This window comes from Lagenorhynchus albirostris, chromosome 1 (genome assembly GCF_949774975.1).
Source record: "Lagenorhynchus albirostris chromosome 1, mLagAlb1.1, whole genome shotgun sequence".
Taxonomy (NCBI): domain Eukaryota; kingdom Metazoa; phylum Chordata; class Mammalia; order Artiodactyla; family Delphinidae; genus Lagenorhynchus; species Lagenorhynchus albirostris.
Window position 1 is genome coordinate 4845782 of NC_083095.1, and position 22021 is coordinate 4867802.

Here is a 22021-nt window from a genome sequence, read left to right on the forward strand (position 1 = left end):
GTTTTTCTTCCCTTATTAAATGTTATGGTCTGGTTTATTGGTTTATTGACAAATACGATTTCCATCCTCAGCTTGTGACAGATGTGCATCTGTGTCGTAGTTTCTCTCCACGTATGGTCAGTTGTGCCAATTTGGGTGTCTTTCTCTTTCTCAGTGTACCTTTTTCCCTACAGAGAAAAGACTCACTGGTGACACAGTTCCCTCACAGTCTAGTTAAACCAGACACTTAATAGTCCAAAAGATTTCCTTCTGGAAGTCCTCAAACTGTAACTTCTGCGGTTTTGAACTTCATTCCAGACGACTACCAAGAAGTGTGTTAGAAAAGTAAGACTCTGTCCACCGTCCCAAGAAGAATGCTCTTCAGGTCACCAAGTATTGCATGAGCCCCTAAGATATGGCGCTCCCCGCACGGGTCTGGCCGCCCGTGGGGGACAGTGCTTGAGGGCCCACCTTGCTGGTGGAGTGTGGCCCCTGTTAGGAGATTCGTTAGAGGCCCAGACGGGGTGTAGCGGAAACACCAAAGGGCTGCGTGAGCAGTAGGTGCAGAGGAGCTTGCTGGTTAACACTGCCCAGAAGGGTCCCTTCTGTAACTACTGAGATCTGAGGGGAAGCTTTATAGCCATTGACCGGAATACACGCCTTGGTATGAAATCTGACCTTTCTAGCAGCCAGTAAATCAATGAATTTTCTAATTTTACCTATTACATTTTTTTAACCACTCTCTTGTGGGCACAGAGGCATTGTGGGGTCCATGAAGAAACATGACCTTCCAAGGGAGGAAAATAGACCTGGGTTCGAGTCCCAGGTCTCCTCTGTTCAGGGTCTGTGAGTCAGCAAGTCTGGTCCATGAAATAGGGTTAGGTGAGACCTTAGCTGTCACCGTTATTATCATTTTCATGACACTTAGTTTTATTTCTCTCCCCCTATTCCTTAAAAGGACCTGATTCAACTGCTTGAACCCATAGACACATCATGGGTTCTGCTGCTCTTTTTAGGACAAGGCAGTGCTGGCATCACACAGTCACTGGCATCCTTTTGTGCAGCCTCTTCCCACCCACCGTGGCCCCTCTCAGCCTCTGGTCCCCCACCAGCCAGCGATCTTTCTAAAAGGCAGGTGTGGCTCAGTCCCCTGCTCACAGCTTTCCTGGTTCTCCATCATCATCAGGATAAAGTTCTCGCTTTCTCCTTTGCACACCAGCCCCTTGTGATTTGACCTGTGTTCCTCTCTGGTCACCGCCCCCTGCAGCTATACAGAACAATTTGCTGTTCCACACCCTCGCCTTTGTCCCTGCTCTTCTCTGCCCTGACCCCAGGACTCCCAGCTCCGCGGATTCCTATGCTGCCTTCCAAACACGTGGTCAAGCACCGCCTTCTCCTGGGAGCTGTCCCTCCTGCAGCCAGATTTAGGTACCCCTCTCTGGTCCCCCTGCGCCCCGGGCCCCCCCTCTGGTGCAGTGTGAGGGGTTGTCCTCTCACACTAGACAAGTAAAGCAGCCGTCACGGGGTGCTCACTGTGGCAGGTGCCCCCCGAGGCCCCGAGAACACAGCACTGAGCAAAACAAAGTCCCCTGTTGTGGTGCTGAGATGTTGATAGGACAGAAACAAACGCCTCTGACGAGTCCGTGAGAATGTCGGGGCGGGGGCGTGAACTTTTGAACAGTCCGCGTGAGAAGACCACCATGGCCCACCGTGCTTTCAGCTCGTTCTGAGAGAATGTGGCGTCTGTGGCGACTGGTTTCCACCCTGTCTTTCTGGTACCTGCAGCTTCAATTCTGCCACCTTTGCTCCCTAAGAACTCCCTTTTTCTTTATGAACGTGGGGTAAAGATGAAAGCCCAGACAAAGGGCCTGTCCTAGCTCTTCTTAGGTATTTTATGTTGAACCTAAAGTTAGGAGGGACATTTAAATGTTAAAGTCTGTTTTCAAGTGTCTTTTTCCCTTTAAGAGTTTCTTCTAAACAGTCAAGCATTTTACTGTTTTTCTTGAAGTTTAACTCAAAATCTAAACCTCTGACTTCATAAAGCTCCTTCCCAAGCCAATCTTCCTTACGAACAAGAAACACAACAAAGCCTCCTCCACCCCCTCGGGGGGCTCCATGGGGGAAGGAGTCGGTGCTGGGGCTGAGGCTTCCCGCCACCCTGTCCCCCCACACGTTGGGGCCCAGAGGGGCCTTCCTGACAGGACCCCCGAGGGGTGGAAGGACACTGCTCCGGGACGCTGAAAGCCAGTGGTCCAGACCCAGCTCTGTGCCGGGCTTGGTTTGGATCCTGTGGGCAAGTCCTTCAGTTCTCTGAGCTCCCGTTTTCCTGTGCAGTGGGGGCTTAATACTAGTTAGGGGTGGTCTAGCCGAGGGGTTCAGAGTGCCCGCCTGGGCTCACATCCTGACCGCCACCTCCTGTGTGACTCGGGCAGTGAGTGTTGGACAGGTGTTTATTGAGCATCTGCTACATGTCAGATGATGCTGGGGGTCAGCAGCCAAGACAGTTATCCAGCCGCTCCGTCAGCTTCTCTCTAACGGGAGTTAACAGGTAGTAAACCAGGTGAGAATGAGTGTTGTGAGGACAAAGGAAGAACAGAAAGGACGGGGTGGTTAGCTCAGTGGACGGGAGCACCTATGCTGCAGCTTCATGAGGACTGACCACTGAACTGCTGCATGTGGAGCGCTTCCAGCAGAGCCTGGCCCTGGTGAGTGCCCAGTGTCACTCTTGAAAATCTCTTCCAACTTAGAACCCTGTCGCTCATTTGCCTGCCGGTGTGAGGAAATCCAGGCCATGTTCTCCAAGCTATGTGAGTGTGAGGGGCAGGTGTTCTCGGGGGACAAACTGGTACCCAGCCCTCATTTACAGGATGCAGCTGGGTCTGTTCCTGGTCCCCAAGGCGAAGCCTCGGGGTGCGTCACGCTGCATCGGCACAGGGGCGAGCCCGGGGGTCAGACATCCCTGGGGGGGTGGCAGGGGGTGGCCATGCTCTCGGTGCAGCCAGAGAGCGACCCGGCCTCCAAGAACGGTCAAGGCGGTCTTCTTCAGAAGCACTGCTTCTGATACTAGGGATGCTATAGACTTTCCCTCCTTGTGGGGCTTGGAGGCCATCTTATGCAGCACGACCCCAGACACAAGAGGATGGGTCTACCGGCTGATCTGCCCAGGGGACTAGCATTGACGGTCGCCTCAACCCCAGGATGCACGGAGTTCTTGCCCATCCCCCCCCGGTGGCGGACAGCGCTGGTCCTCGCCAGGCGTAGGCAGCACGAGGCCTGCTGCTTCCCCCCAGGAGACCCCTGGCACGGAGGTCGCTCCTGTTCCGGCAGGATGAACGAGCGGGCATCTCTGCAGGTGGCTATCCCGCTCTGCTCTGGTGTGTTCAGTGTACGTCGGGGGTGTCGGGGGGGGTGACCTGTGCTGGGAGCGCTTTGCTGCCATTGCTCCTGGCGCGTCCTCGCAGCACTGTTCCCACCCTGGCCGGTGCCCCCAGGGCTGAAGTGGAAGCCACCATCCCTCCCCCGCCCTTGCTCCCTGTCTGAGTGGGACTCTGCTCAACTCGAACAGACCCTGCCGCGGTGGCCTTGGCCTTTACCGGCCTCCCTGCCTTGTGGCTGCCTAGACCCAGGCAGCCGGCATCCCTGCGCTTCTGACACTCGCCCCGTGCCTGCCCAGAGGCATTCGGTGGCCCTCCGTCAGGCCAGAAGCCTTAAACTCTTCAAACGCTGTGAGATGTGGTGAGAAAAGCACAGGCCTTGGGGCCAGACGAGCCTAGGTTTGGATCCCAGGTCCTAGATGCACTAGGTCTATGACCATAACCTCTCTGAGCCTCTGTGAAAGTGGAGGCAAAGCTGCCACCTCACAGGGGAGCGGAGCAGTGGCAGTGTATCTCCCGCACTCAGCACAGCTCCTGCCCCCGATAGTAAACGGCAGCTTTCCCGCCTTTTCGCTTTTTATCTTTATGGTGCCTGACACATAATAGGGCCTGGAGGAAGAGCTACTGAATATGTCAGTCAGAAGATGCAGTGTAAGAAGCCCCTCTGGGTTTTGCCCCTTCAGCCTAGTTCCTTCTAATAGCAGAATGGCTGCCACAGATCCAGGCCTTGTATTCACACCCCTCACTACCCAGGAGAGTTCGCCCTGTCCAGACAGCCTGGCTGCCCCACGGTGGAGGGGACAGTGGTGGCCGGATGCAGGGAGGACCAGCTGCACTGAGACAGACCCTCCTTCCTGGGCCCGTCAGTTGCTATCCGGACACTACATCCAGCAACAAGTTGCAAATACCCTTGAACAATGAAGAGGTCAATCCACGTATAACTCACAGTCGGCCCTCCACAGCCTAAGTTCCCCACATCCGTGGATTCAACAAGCCAAGACCATGTAGCACTGCAGTGTTAACTATTGAAAAGTACCACGTGTAAGTGGACCCGCGTTGTTCCAGGGTCGACGGTAATCTCCCACGAGGAAGCACGCAGTCCGTCTCAACAGAAAAGCTGCACTGGGGCCCCCAAACTTACAGCCCCGTATGCTCAGCAGTGACCCTGGCAGAATCTCAATATCTCACGTTAGCCGCTGAGTCAACCACTGAGTCGGTGTGTTCTTGCCTTAGTTGCTTATCAGCTTCATGTTGATTTCCTTCCACAGGTAGAGATGTGTTCGCCTCGCCTGCCGCAGGCATCTTTGCGTACAAGGGGCGTCACAGCGCCTTCCTCCCCAGTGTGTTCCGGCCTGTGTCTGGCCTGCCATGTTGTACCATGTGCTGCTTTGCCCTCAGTGGACGCCACTCTCTGGGTTCGGGGTTTGATTCTGACTGTCTTTGCAGGATGAGCCCAGGCTTCTACAAGAACGTGGTGAAGATACAGAAGCACGTCACCTTCAACCAGGTGAAAGGCATTTTCGGCTTCACTGACAGTGACTGCATCGGTAAGGAGCTGCTGCTGCCCGCGGTCCCCGCCCAGCTGCCCTCAGACAGGAGCCAAGCTCAGCAGGAGGCAGGTTGACGCGCTTGGTGCCTGCCCGGGGCTGAGCTCTCTCTGAGGTGGTAGCATTTGCAGTTTGTCTCTTTAAATAGGTGGGTTTTCCCTGGAACATCAAGAGCTGGTGTGATGCCTTTGGCCCCTTTTCTGGGCCACGTGGAGCTATCCCTCGGGACACCCTCTGTCCCTCTCCTTAGTTATCCGTTCATTTTAAGGTTTAGAAGGAAGAGAAGGGTACGGATGACTTCTGTCCTCCGCCTGCTCCTGGGACGCCAGTCCGCGTGGGAGGCCTTGGTGGGGGCCCAGGGGCTGCAGGAGGGCCTGCTCTATGGCCGGAACCTGCCGTCTTTGTCTCCCTGGACCTCAGCTTCCCCACCTGCAAAAGGAGGGTCCTGACTGGAGGCCCAGGGAAGCCCACCCTGCCTGCCCTCCCTCGCTCTCCTTCCAGGCTTGTCCGCAGCAGATAGGCCCCCTTTGCCCACGTTTACGCCCCTCTCCCTGTGTCTCCCTCCACGCCCCCTTCAGATGCGTTGGCTTTCTCTCCTTTGAGACCCTTAGCTCCTTGGGCAGAGAATCAATCCTGAGACTAGCGGCTGGGTCTCCGGACCCCCTCCCTTTACTTCGGGCGCACGGCCCCAGGCAGCTCCGGGATGTGCCTCCAGGCGCTGTGTGCCGGGTGTGCCTGCCGGGCCGGAGCACATTCCAGGGCCCACCGCGAGGGCCCTGTAAGGAGGAGCGCAGAGAGAAATGCGCAGAGGCCTTATTGGGAGGCTTTTCACGTAAGCAGAACCCTTCGATGTTTCGGTCAGATCATTCCTGACAACTGGGGCATAAACCCGGTGCTTTTGAAAGGGTTTTTTAACCCTGGGAATCCCGGCATGGAGTGGAGAGGTGTCTCCCTGAAGGCTGCCCAAGTGAGTAGGGAGACAGCAGGCGCGACGACGAGCTGCACACACTTTGCTGCCAGGAGACCTGGGCTCGAGCCCTGGCTCAGCCACTCACTGACTGCACACTAGTCCCGGGAACCCACAGAGGCAGTCTGAGCCTGGTGTCCACGTGCATAAAATGGGGACGACAGTGACACCTTCTCCATAGAGTCGTGGGGCGTAGACGAGCCCAGGGAAGGCCCTGAGCCAGAGCCGGGGCTGCTCAGTGCTGTAAAGGGGGTGCTGGTGCCAGTGGCAGCTGCCACGCGGACACCCAGAGGCAGAAGGAGCCCAGAAGTGGGGCGTGTCTTTCTGCAGAGGGGAGAGAGCAGCTGCCGGGAAAGAGCATCGCGGACAGCGTTTCAGGGCTGGAGCCACGTGGGCTGCCTGGGAAATGCCTGCGCAGCGCAGAGGGGCAGACTGGCCCAGCTCCACTTACCAAGGGTCACACCAAGATCCATGCCCTTTGACCCCAGAGTTCCGCTTCTGCAGGTCTAAGCAAATAGCAGTAGCAGTGTTAACAACAGCAGCATCCAAAATATTGAGAATGTTCTATGCACCAGGAGGTCATAATGTATCATAATTAAAGCCGAGGAACGACCCAGACGCCCAGGGGGTGGAGAACCGCTGACTCTCCAGGGCACGTGGATGGGGTAGAGTGTGGGTACAAAGTGGAGCCTGCAAAGAACAGACTGGAGGAGAATCACAGCTGAAATGCAGAGTGTGAAAGGGAGAGGAAATGGGTGAAAAGAGACACAAACTGGGACTATAGGGGTTTTTTTCTTCCTTCTACTCTTCTCTAGTTTTCAGGTTTTCTTTAATGACTGTTACTTCTCCAGTGGGGAGAAAGCCGATTTTTGTTCACCCCTTTTACAGTTCCAGCAGGAAGCGGTCTCGTGTATAAAGATGTTTTGTCCTCCTTTCCAGGGAAGATCAGTTTTCCTGCCATCCAGGCCGCTCCCTCCTTCAGCAACTCGTTCCCCCAGATCTTCCGAGACCGGACAGATGTCCAGTGCCTCATCCCGTGTGCCATTGACCAGGTCAGGAGGCAGGGCCAGGGTTGTGTCATCCTGGGTGTTGCAGGAGGTTCTTTGCCCTCTTCGGTGGGAAAGGAGGGTCTAAAAGGTGTTGCGGGGCGGAGCTGATTCTTTGAACTCACCGGAAGCTTGGGGGTTGCTGTGAGGCCCGCTCAGGGGTTGCTCCCGGGCTAGCAGCTGGCCCACTTCTCCCACTGTCCCCTCCCTCCCCACAGGACCCATACTTCAGGATGACCAGAGACGTGGCCCCCAGGATCGGCTACCCTAAGCCAGCCCTGCTGCACTCGACCTTCTTCCCCGCCCTGCAGGGGGCCCAGACCAAGATGAGCGCCAGCGACCCCAACTCTTCCATCTTCCTCACAGACACGGCCAAGCAGATCAAGACCAAGGTGAGCGGCAGCTGGGGCGCGGGCGGCCCCTGCGCAGGGCCACACCACGGGGAGACACGCACGCGTGGTGCTGCTCTGCCCTTTGGCCTCCGCTGCCACGGGGGCCCTGAATTCCAGGGTCCAGGCAGCCTGTCCCCGTTCCCAGATAACAGGGGGATTTTCTTATTTGTGTCTTTTCATGTGGGCAAGGCTTTGGAATTTTTTTCTTTTTTTTTCTTCTCTGATTTCCTCACCAACACTGTTCGGGAAGCAAAATCACGGCAATTTTCTTTAGTTACAGTTAAACAATAGAAAAAAGGTAGTGTATTTCTGGGCATCAGCCGTATTCCAGGAGCTGGGCCAGGTGCTTTCTTTATGTTTCTAGGTTTTAATTCTCACTGGGAGGTAGTGGTGTGTTCCCTTTAAAGACAAGAAGGATGAGGCCCGGAGAGGATGACCAGCTTGACCAGGTTTCCACCGGAAACCAGGAGATGCCCTCCTGGCCCACGGCCCACGAGCTGCCGTTACCAAGCTGGTAGGGGCTGGTTTTCTCCAGAGCGTTCTCACTGAGACTCAGGACTGATAAGCCTCCTTCCACAGTCGGCTCCCGCCTGGGAGTGCTATGCCCGGCCCGACATGCAGCAGGAGCTCAGTAAATATTTTCCGGGTCACCAGAGAAACTGGAAATCAGAATTAGTTTGAACTTCCTTACTTTTCAGGGCCGCACTTCTGTTGCTCAGTTCTGAACTGCCAGTATGTGTTCAGTCCCCTCTCTGTTCCACAAAGCTGTTGACATTTCATTTGGAACCAAGTACACGTTTGCAGGTTGGACGATCACAACAGGAGTGACAGAAACTGGATTTGAGGCATGTAGTGCACCCATCTGAGTGACCACCGGGCCCCTACGCCTTCTGGAAAGTCCCCGATTCTGGTTGACAATGGGGAACCCTTAGTAACAGAACTGTCTTCCAGGAAGTGGTAGCCACCAGCTTTCCCAGCCTCGGCAGGGCTTTCCTTTCTCTTTCACTTCTGGCCGAAAATTCCAGAGCACGGAGTGCATTAGAGGGGACGGGAAGCTCCTGTTCCCTCTAGCAGAGAAGTCATTTTGTTCTGTTTTTGGAAGTTGTTTTAAATAAGTCATTTTGGCTCTGGGACATTTTTCATTCACTCAGGACGAGCAAAGACCCGAGGGCTGGGTGAGCAGTGAGTGGAGGGTCGGGAGCCACCCAGGCTGCCAGGGTCACGAGCACCCTGTGGGGCAGGACAGGGTCAGGCCAGGCCCTTGTTCCCAATCCCCAAGCCCACCTTCAACTCCAGAAGCAGAATCTCCACGCCAGCCAGGAGAGGGGGCATCTGCTCCAGGCCCCTCCCACGAATAACAACAGTAGAGTGCTGGGGACACGGCAGCTTGGCTGCGTGATCACCTGCCATATGCTCACCTGTGCGAGCTCACTGAGTCCTGACAGCCACCCCGGGGGCTGCGTCCATTTCAGAAGCAAGGACGTAGGGCTCACAGGGGTCCGGCAGCTTCCCTACTTTCACACAGCTGGGAAGCAGTGGGGCAGGGCCATAACCCGGGTCCCGCACGGCTTGGGCCCTCAGGTGGCCTGGAGGCAGGAGCCCCGGGTTGTCTGGGCCCCGCCACTTACCTGCCATTGGTGGGTGACCATGGCTGTCCAGGTGTCACTGTCAAGTGGGAGCAGCTGTACAAAACTGCAGACTAGGGGCAAGGCTTCCATGAGATCACATATAAAGTGGTTGCAAACTGTAGAGTACCACCCAAATTTAAGATTTCAGTTCAAATGTGGATCGTGGGACCGCTCCTTTGTCATGCGGGCCAAAACGTGCCTCCCGCCTCCCTGGGCCGTCACGCCCAGGGACCGGTCGGAGCTTCTGCTGTCCCTCAGAGCGCTGACACTCCCACCAGAAAGTCCGGCTTTCTCTGGCCTCACTCGCGGCCGCAGCCTTTGCCCCCGACGTTAGTCTGCGATTCTGGATGATCCGGTTAGGAATCTGCTCTGGAGTCCTGCTGGGAGGCTTACCAAACGTCTCCACTGAGACTGCTGACACACCCTTTTCCGGAAGAAAATGAGGGTGACGTTTGTACGTGATAGTTTCTCAAATAGTCGTTGAAAGAACACTGAAGGAACTTTGTCTCCCCTTTTTGGGTTTTCTTCTCTTACCTCTTGACCCTGATTTCTCTAAGATTATCTTCACTCCTACAAACCATTTTGTTAGTTTCTGAGTCTGTCTTTCTTCAGCTTCTCGAAGTGCCTGTCTTTAGGTGGGCACCGCCTGCGGGCCCTGTCCACCTCGGCGCTCCTCACGGGTTCTGCCCTCCCGGGAGCCGGGTCCTGTGCCTCGTGTCCTCCCGTCCACGGTGGGGGGCTGGTGGCGGGTGCTCTGCTCTCCTGTCCTCCGCCAAGAGCGCGCCCTCCCAGGCAGCAGCCGCCCTTCCCTGCTCGTCCCTTTTGCTCTGAAGATGGCTCGTATCTGTCCCCTTACTGAATCCGAGGACACTTTAGGACATTTTCCCCAAATTTCAGCACAGGTGGTGCTTTGGCTTTCCCGATTCTATTCTGTGTCTCTGGGGAGTGGGGGGGTCAGAGCTCATCCCCCCCTCCGGTCCCCCCTTCTCTGCAGCGAGCCCCGCGGTGGCCCGTCCCGGGCTCGGTGGGAAGGAGCAGCCCGAGGCCTCCCCCCACTGCTCGGGCCGGCTTGCATGCGCAGGGCGGCGGCCCGACGAGCATGTGTGTCCTCTCGCTGGCGCAGGTCAACAAGCACGCGTTCTCCGGAGGCAGAGACACCACGGAGGAGCACCGGCAGTTTGGGGGCAACTGCGACGTGGACGTGTCCTTCATGTACCTGACCTTCTTCCTGGAGGATGACGACAGGCTGGAGCAGATCAGGAAGGTGAGGCGGGGGCCCAGTGCCCACACGGGACCTGGAAGGCCTGGCAGCCACGCTGGGGGCAGCCGGTGTCCCTGGTGCCTGAGGGGCAGGCGCTCAGCTGAGACCAGATTAGAGTTGAGTAGGTCGGTCGTGTTCTGACCACGTGCCCAGAAACCTCATGAACAGATAGTTCCCAAAAGAGAAAATACAAACCGCTAGTGAGTAGCCACACAGAGAGGTTTAATCCCACTAGTCATCGAGAAATAGAAGTGAAATCAGGATGCCTTCAGTGTTGAAACAATTCCACTACCAATTTAGCGGGTTTGTGCCGTATTTGCACTGATTGTAGTCCAGACGCTTTGGGGCCCACCCGGGTGAGTCGAGCGTTCCCTGCGTGCCTCTCAGCGAGCCAGAGAGCCCGAAGAATGTTCATAGCTCCTGCTTCAGGTTTTCCAATTCTCGGCATCTTTTCCAAGAAACTAATCCTGAATAAGAAAGAGCTCTCTATGCAAAGACGGTAAAAATGATAGTAGCAAAAAGTTCAGAAGAGACTCTGTACAACAGAGGAAACCTTACCTGAGAATCGTCAGGAGGGATTATCACGCAGGTGTGAGGTTTATGATCACACGGGAGAGTACGCCAGTGATAGTGATAAAAGGACCCCAAATTGGACGTGCAGTGAGATCCACTATGTTTAAATACAACGCACCAGAAAAAGTCTAAAAGGAGACATGCCAGGATAGCAGCAGTGGCCCTTAGCCTCTGGGCACTGGCTTCGCAGGGGGGTTTTTTTCTTTACTTTGCTGCTGCTCTGTGGTTTCGGTACCTTATTAAGTTTGTTCGGTAAGTACATGTTACCATCACGATCAGAAAATGAAAAAAGATTCGGCAGAGATTTTAGAGAAGCCAGTAAGGCTGAAGGGGGCAGCCACGGGCTCAGGGCTTGGAGTCCCCCGACCCCGCAGGAGGGTGGGCGAGGTGGGGCGCGGACCCCGTTGTTCCCCTCGCTGTGCCAGCCTGAGTCGCGGCTGCTCCCCAGGGCCCAGAGTCATTTTAAGAAAGGCATGGTTTAAGGTTCTCGTTTTTCTATGCCGCCCATGTGCCAGGCTCTGCATGGGTGGCGCCCGGGCAAGGGAGGTACCCAGGGCGTGCGCAGCCGTTTCTCACATGGCCTGTCTCCTCCCGGGCAGGATTATACCAGCGGGGCCATGCTCACCGGCGAGCTCAAGAAGGAGCTCATAGAAGTTCTGCAGCCCTTGATCGCCGAGCACCAGGCCCGGCGCAAGGAGGTCACAGACGAGATAGTGAAAGAGTTCATGACTCCCCGGAAGCTGTCCTACGACTTTGAGTAACGCTCACTTTCTATACATTTACTGAGATGTAATTTACCAAGAATCCCAGCCCAGTCGAATCACCACTTCCCTTAGGCTGTGTCACACAGTAATTACTGGCCTGGTGTCTATAAGCCCTCTGTGTATCAATGCTGTTTCTTCTGCTGAATGTCATTCCCTGTCTCCTGTGAGCATAACCCTGTGGGGTGATTGGGTGCCGGGTAACACTGAGTGGCCACACAGGCAAGTCCAGCTGGAGTCTCTCCCACAAAGCAGCCCCAAGGATGTGCAGCCTTGGGCTGGATGTCCACTGGCCAGCCTGTTCTGGTCCACAGGACAGCTCCTGTTTGAAAGCATCCTACATCCAAACATACTCTTAAACGTGCTCTATCAAAGAATATGTAGTCTGTGTATGCATACCTGGAATCAAGATGTTATTATCATAAAACCAAATAGAAGTGCTTCGAAAGATTGTTGTGGGGAAGCTTAATGGGCACAAGAAGCATTTCAGCAATGCCCCCAAAATCAAAAAAGAAGTGCTGGCCAAGAGCTTTGCTAAGCATTTAACCAAGAGACCTCTCGGCTTGGAAGCGGCCTTGAACGTTTCTGAATATTGGCCAGAGTGGGCCGGTTTTTACTAAATTGAGTCTTCTGTGGGTGAAGCTTCCCAGTTTGCGTGCCACACTCCAGACCGTGCATGTACTGTGCTCCAGAAATCATGCTGTTTTCCCTGAACGTACTAATACTTTGTTTGCACCAAGTAATCCTAGACACTCCATCCTGAGAACTGATGGCTGCTTTACTCTGATGGTGCCAGACGCTGGGGGGAGTCTGTTGCCTTTGCAGGTGCTTTTGTTTTGACACTTGACTGGCGTGGAAGTCTGTCTGCACAGAGCAGTGCCCTGCCTGTGCCCCAGACGGGTGGGCACAGCTAGGCAGCGTGCAGCAGCCCTCGAGGCCCTCGGCTGTGTGTCTGTGGGAGGCCTGTTTAACCAAGCGCCCTGTGTAGTTTCGGAAAAGCAATGGCCTGTCTCGGGGAAGCCCTGGGTCCGAGAGCCTGCCCTGGCTGGAGGTGCAGGGTCCACTCCTGGGTGCCCCGCTCTGGTCTCACTCGTGGCAGATAAACTTCCTTTGGTCCCGCCTGTGTCACTGTGCTCCGTCTGGGGTTTGAGGGGTGAGCAGAGGCCTCGCTCCAGCCCAGGGCCGTGCTGCGCCTGACCCTCCGTGGATGCCCTAGCTCCTGCACGGGTCACACCGGGATGCGTGTGGGATGGAGGCGTGGTCCCAGGAGCCCCACGGTGTGGAGGTACAGGCTTCGGGAATAGGCTGGAAGCGGCGCCTTTCTGGTGCTCAGCGGTCTCCCCGTGCTGGTTTCCACCCTCCTGGAGGTTCCCAGCAGCTGCTGGAGAATGCAAGCAGATGTCCTTGTTTCGCGGACGGCACGGGGGCATCAGAGCAGCGCCATGTAGTGACAGGGCCCAGGCCAGGGGCCCAGCCGGAATGGAGCCCTGGGCTCGCTCTGCCCACCCACCCTGTACTGCACGTGGGCAAACTGAGGCTCAGGAGAGGAATGTGACTTGTCCGAGGCCACACAGTGAGTTGTGACCAAACATGCCCATCCTGTCTCGTGTGCTGTCTCCTCGCACAGGCTGCTTTACACGTGAGGGCCCTGAGGTTTCCACCTGGGTGGCCGGGTGCCGTGTGCGGCACGAGCTCATCCCGTCTCCTCTCCCGGCCTCAGCTCCCGCTGGACCGGATGTGGCCCGTGGAGGTGAGCCCAGAAGATGGCGAGGCTGTGTGGCCTGGGCAGCTGAGACAACCTCTCTCTGCTCCATTGTGTCCACGTCACAGGAGGGACCACAACAAAGTCCCCGGGGTGGCAGAGCTGCCCCTTCACCCAGCCAGAGCCTCCAGAAGGAGTGGGTGTCATCCTGGGGCCACAGAAGGGCAGGGCTGAGGCCCCACACAGGCCAGTGACTTTGGGCGGGACCCCCCGTTCCCCGTAAAACAAGAGCACTGACACCTCATGTTTGGGTCAGCCGGGCCCTGGGCCAGAGGTCAGGTGACTTGCCCAAGGTCACTGCTGGTAAGGGCCACAGACCCTCCCACCCGCCACATTTTGCTGCAAACCAGTAGATTCTTAAAGTTCCCCGAGAGATGCCCCGGATGAGGATGGACAGGTGTGCGGCCCGGCAGTGTCTGGGGGCTGAAGTGGGAGGTTGGTCCCCAGCCCCCGTGACTGTTAATGTCCACCCCTCAGACCTTGCTCCGCCTCTGTCCCCAGTCTGGGGGAGCCCAGTGGAGCTGCATCTGAGGGGCACTGAGGAGCCCGCTGACGGCAGTGGAGAGCTGGGCCAGGCCCTGCGCAGACTGCGGCAGATGCGGCTCGGAGGCCCCATGACCCCCAGTCAGCACAGGCTCTGGGAGCCCTTGGGTGACCACCCTTTATCTCCCATTTGAAACTTCAGGTGCAGCCCGGACGTGGTTAGGGTGGCCCCGTTCAGTAGGAGAGCCCAGCTCTGGCCCGCTGACACTGGGCCCAGCCCTTCTCTTCCCTGTCCCTTCACATCCGCCCTCCGAAGGGCCCTGCTTCCCAGAGGATGCAGCCGGAGCAAGGCCCGGGCCTTCCTGCAGAGCCACTTCCCCAGCACAGCAGAGCTGGTGCTCCGTGACCGACGGTCCCCACCCTCCCATGAGGAAGGAGTAACTCTCCTTCCAGGGCCAAAGCAGGAGGACACACTAGTCGTCTTCTTGCCAAAAGTGGACACAGGGCTTGACGAATATTGAAACCTTTCGTCAGGAGACGCCCTTTTCCCCGCACCTGGCCAAAGCATCCCAGTGTCTTTAACCGCAGCCTGATGAACTTCCAGGCATCCACTGCGGGCCTTCGTTCACTCCCTCATGCATTCATGCACTCCACACTCCCTGAGCACCTGCTGCGTGCCGGGCCCTGACATCAGGCATGTGCAGCCCGTGCGCGGCTTACCGTCTCAGGGCGGCGGGGGCGGGGGGGTGCAGGAGGTGGGTAAGTGACCAGACCACAAACCAGGCCCCACGGAGCAGAGCAGGAGACACCTCAAAGCAGCTGAGCTTCCTGGGGGAAGTGATGTCTGGGATTAGTGATGCGTGGAGTTAGCCAGGCAGAGCGGAGGGAAGGGCGTCCCTGGCAGGGAGCGCAGGGTGTAAGCAAATGCTTGGGTCCGTACGACAGCAGAGGCCGGAGGAGAGGGTCCACCCACGTGTTCTGGGAACAGGAAAGTTGTGTTCAGCCAGAACACTGGAGGTGGACCAGTGAACACTGGACTTCAGTCCAAAGTCACGGTCAAGGCTAGTGTCTGAGTGAGCATCAAGGCAGGTGCTGTCTGGCTTTACCAGAGGGCTGCTGTGGTGGGCACCCGGAAGGTTCGTGTTGGACCGTCACCGGAAGCCACGTGATGCCAGAGAGAGGGCTGGGGCCTCAGAAGTGCAGGTGTGAGACCCCCATTCTCCCTGCTGGGTGGCCTTGGGTAGGCCGGTCCTCTCTGAGCCATTGTGATAACCTGTGTACGGACCCAGCGGTGTTGAGGACACACGGAGCCTCCCTCCTCCAGGCCCCATGGAAAGGCAGCTCACATCCTGGTGTCTGGAACTGGCTGGAGATCAGTTTCACTCAGAAAGGGGGTGGGTTTGGGATGGAGGTGGTGAGGAGAGCAGGCATCATGCTGAACGGCCCCCGGGGGCAGGTTCAGCGCACAGGCGTGGCCCCCGGCCCCAAAGGCCGAGGGAGCGGGGCCAGCCGGAGAGCTGGCGGGGCCTCAGCGTGCCGTCAGTGCAGTGGGAGCCCTGGTCACACAGGTTTGGAGGGCTTGGCCTCTGAGGACAAGCTGGAGATGGGGACCCAGTCACCAGCCCCACAGACCACGGAGCAACACCACCGAACTGCCCGAGAAACGTTTTATTGGCAACAGCTCGCCGCTGAGTCTCGGGTCCACAGGCGGAGTGAGGCGGGGTGACCGGGCTCGGGCGACACCTCCCTGAGCATCCTGGTGTGGGGACCGAGCGCGCCGGGTGCCAGGCGGCTGCACCCGGGTTCCGGCTGGTGGGGAGACCAGTTGGCTGCGTCTGAGGACCAGGAATGAAGAGCACGCTGCCCGGCAGGGAGAGCTGAGCGGGGAGAGAAGGATGGGGAGCCGAGGGGGTGGCGGGACGAGGTGGGAGGGGAGCCGGTATGAGCCACTGACCACACGCAAAGACGGCTGCAGGCGGCCGCATCCTCATCCCAGAGGCCCGCTTTTCCCTGGCTCCTGTGACTCTCAGGCCAGCCCTGGGCCCCTTGACCTCCTCGTGGCCAGTCGGGGGGATGGCCCCCTGGGGCCCAGACCCCGACACTCCCCTCCGCCCCCTCCAGCCCCTGCGGCCTCTGGAAGCTGCTGGCGGGTTGGCGCCGGGGGATGGGCGCCAGCTATGAGAGCAGGCCCTGCATGAGCCTCAGCACGGCCTCGTAGGTGACAAAGACCACCATGTTGACGGGGAAGGCGCGGCAGCAGTTGAGCGACAGCCCCTTGAAGAGCACCCTCGGCCCCTCCTCCCGAACGCTGGTCACCACGCAGTGCAGGAGGCCCCGGTAGCGGCGCTGGCCCTGCCCATCCGCCTGCAGGCGCGACTTGATCACGTCCATAGGGGTGGCCACGGCCCAGGCCAGCACCCCTGCACAGCCACCGGCCACCAGCACGCCCAAGACGTCTGCGGGGAGGGCCCCACGGGCACGTTGGTTGGAAGCCGCACTGGGGCCCCCGAGGAGAGCTGGTGGGCACCCAGGGCGGGGCCTGGCCATGAGGGAGCCCTGGGCTCTCGCCACCGACATGACCTGTCCAGGGCCACCCAGAGCAGGCCTGTCCTGACTCATGTTGAGGGCAATGAGCTTCCCACCTGGGAGGCACTGGGTGCCAGTGTGACCTCAGCCCGTCTCCTCCCCCCACGTCAACGCCCGCCAGGCTGAGCCTCGCCACCAGCACCGCCCCAGGCCCTGGCCCCGCTCACCTGGCCGGCTGCGGCCAGCGGGAGTCAGCTGCTCACAGAGGACGGCGTACGAGAGGAAGTAGGTGGCAAAGGAGTGACCGTCCCGGAAAAGCAGGGCCGAGCTGCCCTTGTAGAGGCCGCGCAGCCCCTCCTCCCGGGCCACCGAGGCCAGGCAGTGCAGCGGCCCGCGGTACTTGGGCCCCGGCGCCCGATCCACAGCGGGCGCAGGGCACGTGGGGGGCGCAGCCGAGGGCCCCGAGGCCGAGGGGCGCCGCTGCTGCGTCTGCGTCTGCGTCTGCGTCTGCGTCTGCGTCTGCGTCTGCGTCTGCAGGCGGACCTTGGCCACCTCGGTGGGCGAGGTCAGGAACACCTGGAGCAGGGGCGGGGCCGACAGGGATGAGGATGCAGCGCTGCCCGCTGCCCGCACTCCCTGCCCCTGGCCTCCCTCCGCCCCTGTGGCCCGTGGTGACCACCAGGGAGCCTGGGCCCCAGGAAGCTCCGGGCTGGCCCACGGGCCATGGTGGAGTGGGGTTCAAGGCCGGCTGCGCCCACCCAGCCGGAGCCAGTGCTTCCTTTAGCTACACATTCTCTGCTGGCAGAGTGGCCTGACACACAGTAGGTGTCGGGTAAGTGTGACTCCAGTTCACGGAAGCGCTTAATCTCATCATTAATCTATTAATGACATATTAATGTATTATTTAATTAATGTAAGTATTTAGTGTAAGAATAATGTAACACTTAATGTAAGCATTGATAAAGTTAATAGATAACATAGAGGATAATTTTACTAATAACATTGGCTACATGTCGTGCTCGCTCATACCTGTCAGACCCCGTGCTGGGGGCTTCACGTGCGTGACGTCACCACGCCTCTTACAGATGAAGAGACAGAAGCTCAGAGAGGCTCCCTAGCCTGCCCTCAGTTACCGAGTCAGCTGTGTCCTCAGCCACAGTCCCCCAGGATCCATCCAGCCTCTCCCCACCCCTGCGGTCCCGGGACCCCGTCACCCCGCCCCACTCACGCGGACGAGGCCGGAGGCGAATCCAGAGAGCGTGATGTCCGTCTTGGCAGGCTTGGCGTCGGCGCTGCCATAGCGGAACCGGCAGACGTGTGCAAGGCAGTGGCGATAGGTGCCGAAGGACACGGACGACACCAGGGACACGGTGCACACGGGCAGCGAGAGGCCCCTGTAGAAGCCCCACACCTGGCGGCAGGTGGCGGGGGCCCGAGGGCTCGAGTCAGGCCAGAGGCCCAGCTGGGAGGAGTGGCTGCCCGAGGGGGTCCTGAGCCCCTGCCCTGTCCCCCCTCAGGCAAGTCATGTAGACTGCCTCAGGCCTCAGTTTCCTTGGCTGTAAAATGGGGATTGTAACCCCCGACTTGTGAGGTTGTGCTGAGGGATTGAAGGGCGGGGGGCCAGGCCTGACCTAGGGCAGCTGTTTGATGATGATGACATTGAACTAGCAGCTTGGTCGTTGCTGTTTCTCTTTTGCTCACCCCTGGTCAGGACTGATTCCCAAGTTCACTTTGGTAAGTGTCCCTGAGACCCTCCTCTGGACGGGGCTCCGAGCTGGACCCTGGGACCCCTGATGACTCCACCCAGCATTCTTTCAAGGGGTGCCCAGGCTGGAGGGGACAGAAATGCAAACAGGTACCTCCCCAGACCTTCCAAGTCCCCAGATGTCCCCTCTAGACCCTCTTCTGGAGGCAGGACCTCATTCTGAGCACCTCCTGTGTGCCGGGCACCCTGGCTCTTGTTCTCGGAGGAATCCAGGAGGTTGGTACAACTTTTCCCATTTGGAAGGTGAGAGAACTGAGGCTCAGAGAGGAGCTCAGTATTGCCAGGCTGGTTAGTGAGTGGCAGCCCTGGGGTCCGAGGCCCCAACATCCCGCTGCCGTGACCCTCTCCCCAGGCCTACCCGCTCTCGGCGATACGTGTCCCGGATGCAGTGCCAGATGCCCGTGTACTTGGGCTCTGTCTGGATCCTGACCTGTGGGAGAAGTGGGCTTCAGGAAGGGGTGGCTCCAGGCCAGGGGCAAGGTTGGCAGGCCCTGGGGGAGGGGAAGAGCCAACACCTGATTGTCGCAGCCTTGCTGACTGTGGGCAGAGCAGGGACAGTGAGCCCCATTTAAGATGAGAAATTCGAGGCACGGGGAGAAAGGGGCACTACAGTCCCGAGGAGCCTGGGGCGACTGGCTCTGAATAGCAGGCTAGAAAGGTCTTCTGGCCATGAGTGGGGGGCTTAAGCCCAGGCAGGGGCCTTGGGGGGGTAGCAGGGGCCTGGTGATGACCGCACCTTCACCGTGTCCAGGGGGTAGCCCACAGCAACACCGCAGACGCCTGGAAGGAAACCGGAGGAACCGGTGAGAAGAGCTGGAGCCTGAGCCATCCCAGGGAGAGGGGGCGGGTGAACCCTGACGGTGCTCCTGTTGAGAAAGGCCACACCTGGCTCTTCTCTTCCACACCGTGTCTCATCAGTGAGGGAGCATGACCCCCATTTTACAGATGAGGAAACTGAGGCTCAGAGAGGTAAACTGATGTCTGCCAGGCTGCTAGTGGTTTCTCCTTCCCGAGTCTTGGCCCACTGGGGCCTCATTCTGAAAGCCAGGGACACCCCTTGGCCTCCCCTCTGGCGGTGTGTTTTGGGAGACTTGGTCCAAAATTTGCTGGGCCCTGTCTCCAAGCCAGGCCAAGCTCGCCCTCAAGTCTCAGTCTGTGAAGGGTTTGTCTGCAAGCCAGGAGGCAGCTGCACCTCACAGCTCTGGGGGTGATGGCGGGGGGACACAGCCCAAGCAGAGGCTGGGGGCTGGGAAAGTCCGGGTCACCCCAGGCCTCTGTGAGGAACTGCCTGGAAGCACAAGTTTGCATGGGACAGAGTAGGACTCAAGGCTTCCTGGACCAGGGCCCTCTGCCTCCTGCAAAGAGGGCCAGGTGCCACCCGCCTATCTCTTTCTCCTGTCTTGACACCAGGGTCTCAACGTCCAAGCCCCCAGCACTGCCATGAGAAAGACAGAGAGCTAGTGGGCAGGTCCCTGGGATTTCATCCCTGGTTGTGGGGGGCGGTGAGGGCCATCTGAGGACAGTAAGGCATGTGGGGGCTGTGCCCTATTTACTGTGTGTCCCAGGACTCGCGAAATACGCATGAATGAAAGAATAAACTGAATGAATGAGTGAAGGAACAAAGAGTGAAGCAAAAGACTGACTGACTGACTTGGGTAGAATTACCCCTCCTTGACCCTTACATATACCTCACCAAACTCCTACTCATCCATCAAAGGCCTGCCGTAGCATCACCTCCTCTCAGGATCCCTCCCTGACCCCTATACCCCGGGCTGCCTCTGTACCAGAAAACACGTTAGTCACAGCCCCGTCATACAGCTTTGCTGCTGTCCACCGCCTGCCGCCTCTGACTCCAGAACTAGAGCTCCTCAAGGAAGAGGCCCAGGTCTGATCCCCATGACCCGGAGCCAGGCACAGAGCAGGAGCCCTTGCCACCTAGGGTTTCCCTGGGCTCTGGAGAAAAGATGCAGGACTCGGGAGCCCTTCCTGCCGTGTGATCTTGGGCAAGTCAAGCCCCTTCTCTGAGCCTCCTCCTTAGGGGGCTAATGTCCAGGGAAGCAGCTGGCCTCAGGCCCGGCCCACAGCGGGACCTCAGGAAACCCACTGATGAGGCCAGGGCCCTGGTCTCTCCTGGCTCGGCACCGCCCTCCCCTTCTGAAAACACCCCACACCCTTCCCAGAAGTATTGACGGGCAGCCGCTGCTGTTTCACAAGAGGAGCAAGGCCAAGGGCGCCTCGCCCAAAATAGCCTCTGTGTGTGTGATCGATGCCGGTAGGAGCCCGTTCCCCGTGGGCCGGCTGTCTCTGGATCGGGCGTTCACAATAGCCCTTTCCCCAAAAGTGAGAACGGTCCGGGGGTCAGCAAGGCCGGGATTGGCCCTGTGTGTGCACACAGCCAGCGGACGGGGGTGCTGGGCTCGGCTGGGACCCTCCCTTTCCGCGCCCACCCTTGCAGTCAGTGTGGCAGGACCCAGGCCCCATCTGTCCTGACTGTCCACCCTCTCCTGGAGCCTCCCCTCCCCTCCCATGACTCCGCCATCCCACTCCATGCTTACAGCTCCCAGGCTCCCCCTGGCCACGCAGAGACCACCCTCTGCTCCCACCCAGCAGCCCCTCAGCCTCCCAGGCTGAGCCCCCCCAGGCCAGTGCAGACTCCCCCCCGCCGGCCCCCCAAAAGCTCCTCCTGGGCCCTGTGTCGCCTGCCCCGAGCCTCCGGGAAGACTGCTCTGTCCTCCCAGCACCTGTGGCCCACGCCAGGTGCCGGCCACTTCCGGGGGGCTTCAAACCCCACTGCTGCCCGGGCAGAGCACCGCCTCCAGCCCCTCCTGCTGGCCCCAGGAGCAGCGTTCCCCCCCGAGACCCCTCTGTCCCCACTGTTACCTCCGATGGCTCCAGCAGCAAACTCCATGGACAGCGTGGCTGGTGGGGAAGGCCCTGCGGTCAGCGTGCCTGAGGGAGGTACGTTGCCACCACCAGGGTGGCCTCAACAGCTCCCCGCTGGCTCCTCTCAGACCTTATACCTGCGGTGGGGGGCGGAGCCTGCTGACCAGTGGCCCCGAAGGCAGAGGCCGTGCTGGGCAGCAGGCAGGTCAGTGCCCACCTGGACTCCCTCCCCACTACCCCAAAGGACCCTTGTTCCAGTGTGCTCAGAACCCAGGTGTCGGGAAGTGTGTGGGAGACCACGGGAGGCTTAAGCTCGGGAAGCAGGATCACCGTCTGCACCGCCTGCAGGCCTGGCCCCAGGCCACGTCCAGGCAGCTCCTGGGAGGCTGTGATGCCCCCATCCCTCCCAGCCCAAGCTTAGACTTCATCCGTGTCCTGGGGCCTCCTCGACTCCCCTGGAATTGTTCCTGCCCAGGGAACCCTCAAAGCTCCGTCGCTGATTCATTCAACAAACACTATCTGAGTTGAGGCTGCACTGAGGCAAATATGACCCCGGCCCCGTCCCCAGGGAGCTCCAGTTAGCAGGGAGGGAGTTGGGGGCGACAGGCCACCGACGACTAAGCATCCAGGAGGCTGGCCAGAGCCCTTCTGTGAGCAGCCCCAACAGAGGTCACGGGCAGCCCACCCTCTACTCCACGCCCTTCACACCACCCTGGGCCCACACTTCCCCTGCCGCTTCCATACCTCTCTCCCTGCGCCCAGGGCCCCAGCCAGGTCTGCCTCTGCTCTGAGTCCCCAGCGCCCAACACGGACCCAGCTCTGAGCAGGGCTCACTGAACAAAAGGACGGGGGCAGGGGCTGCTGATTTGGCCTCTAACCAAACCAGGGCACTCCTGGAGGGGACGCCGCTCCAATAAGAGGCCACTTGTGTCTGCTGGGCACTGGAAACCACTGTAAAGAATGGTGACGCACCCCCCGGCAGTTGCAGCCCGCTTCAGTTAACCAAGCCCTCCTTCACCAGCTCAGGGGTCCTCATCACAGCCCCGGGAGGGAGGCAGGGCTGATGGTCTCGTT

The 22021-nt window shown here is 58.9% G+C and overlaps 2 protein-coding genes across 3 annotated transcripts in view; one reads left to right on the top strand and one right to left on the bottom strand.

Moving 5' to 3' along the window:
* Window positions 1–11949, top strand: part of WARS1 (tryptophanyl-tRNA synthetase 1) — a 32449-nt gene extending 20500 nt beyond the window's left edge. For both annotated transcript variants that reach the window (XM_060160861.1, XM_060160808.1), the window contains exons 7-11: window positions 4800–4900; window positions 6807–6919; window positions 7132–7305; window positions 10057–10197; window positions 11367–11949. In XM_060160861.1, the coding sequence (XP_060016844.1) occupies window positions 4800–4900; window positions 6807–6919; window positions 7132–7305; window positions 10057–10197; window positions 11367–11528 (691 nt within the window). In that variant the 3' untranslated portion in view covers window positions 11529–11949. The remainder of the gene's footprint in view (window positions 1–4799; window positions 4901–6806; window positions 6920–7131; window positions 7306–10056; window positions 10198–11366) is intronic.
* A 3999-nt stretch (window positions 11950–15948) lies between these two features.
* Window positions 15949–20972, bottom strand: SLC25A47 (solute carrier family 25 member 47). The gene is made up of 6 exons (XM_060147021.1): window positions 20945–20972; window positions 18801–18844; window positions 18423–18494; window positions 17528–17710; window positions 16527–16875; window positions 15949–16229 (listed from the first exon to the last, which is right to left on the bottom strand). The coding sequence occupies exons 1-6, from the start codon at window positions 20970–20972 to the stop codon at window positions 15949–15951; spliced, it is 957 nt and encodes a 318-aa protein (XP_060003004.1).
* Between the last annotated feature and the right edge of the window lie 1049 nt (window positions 20973–22021).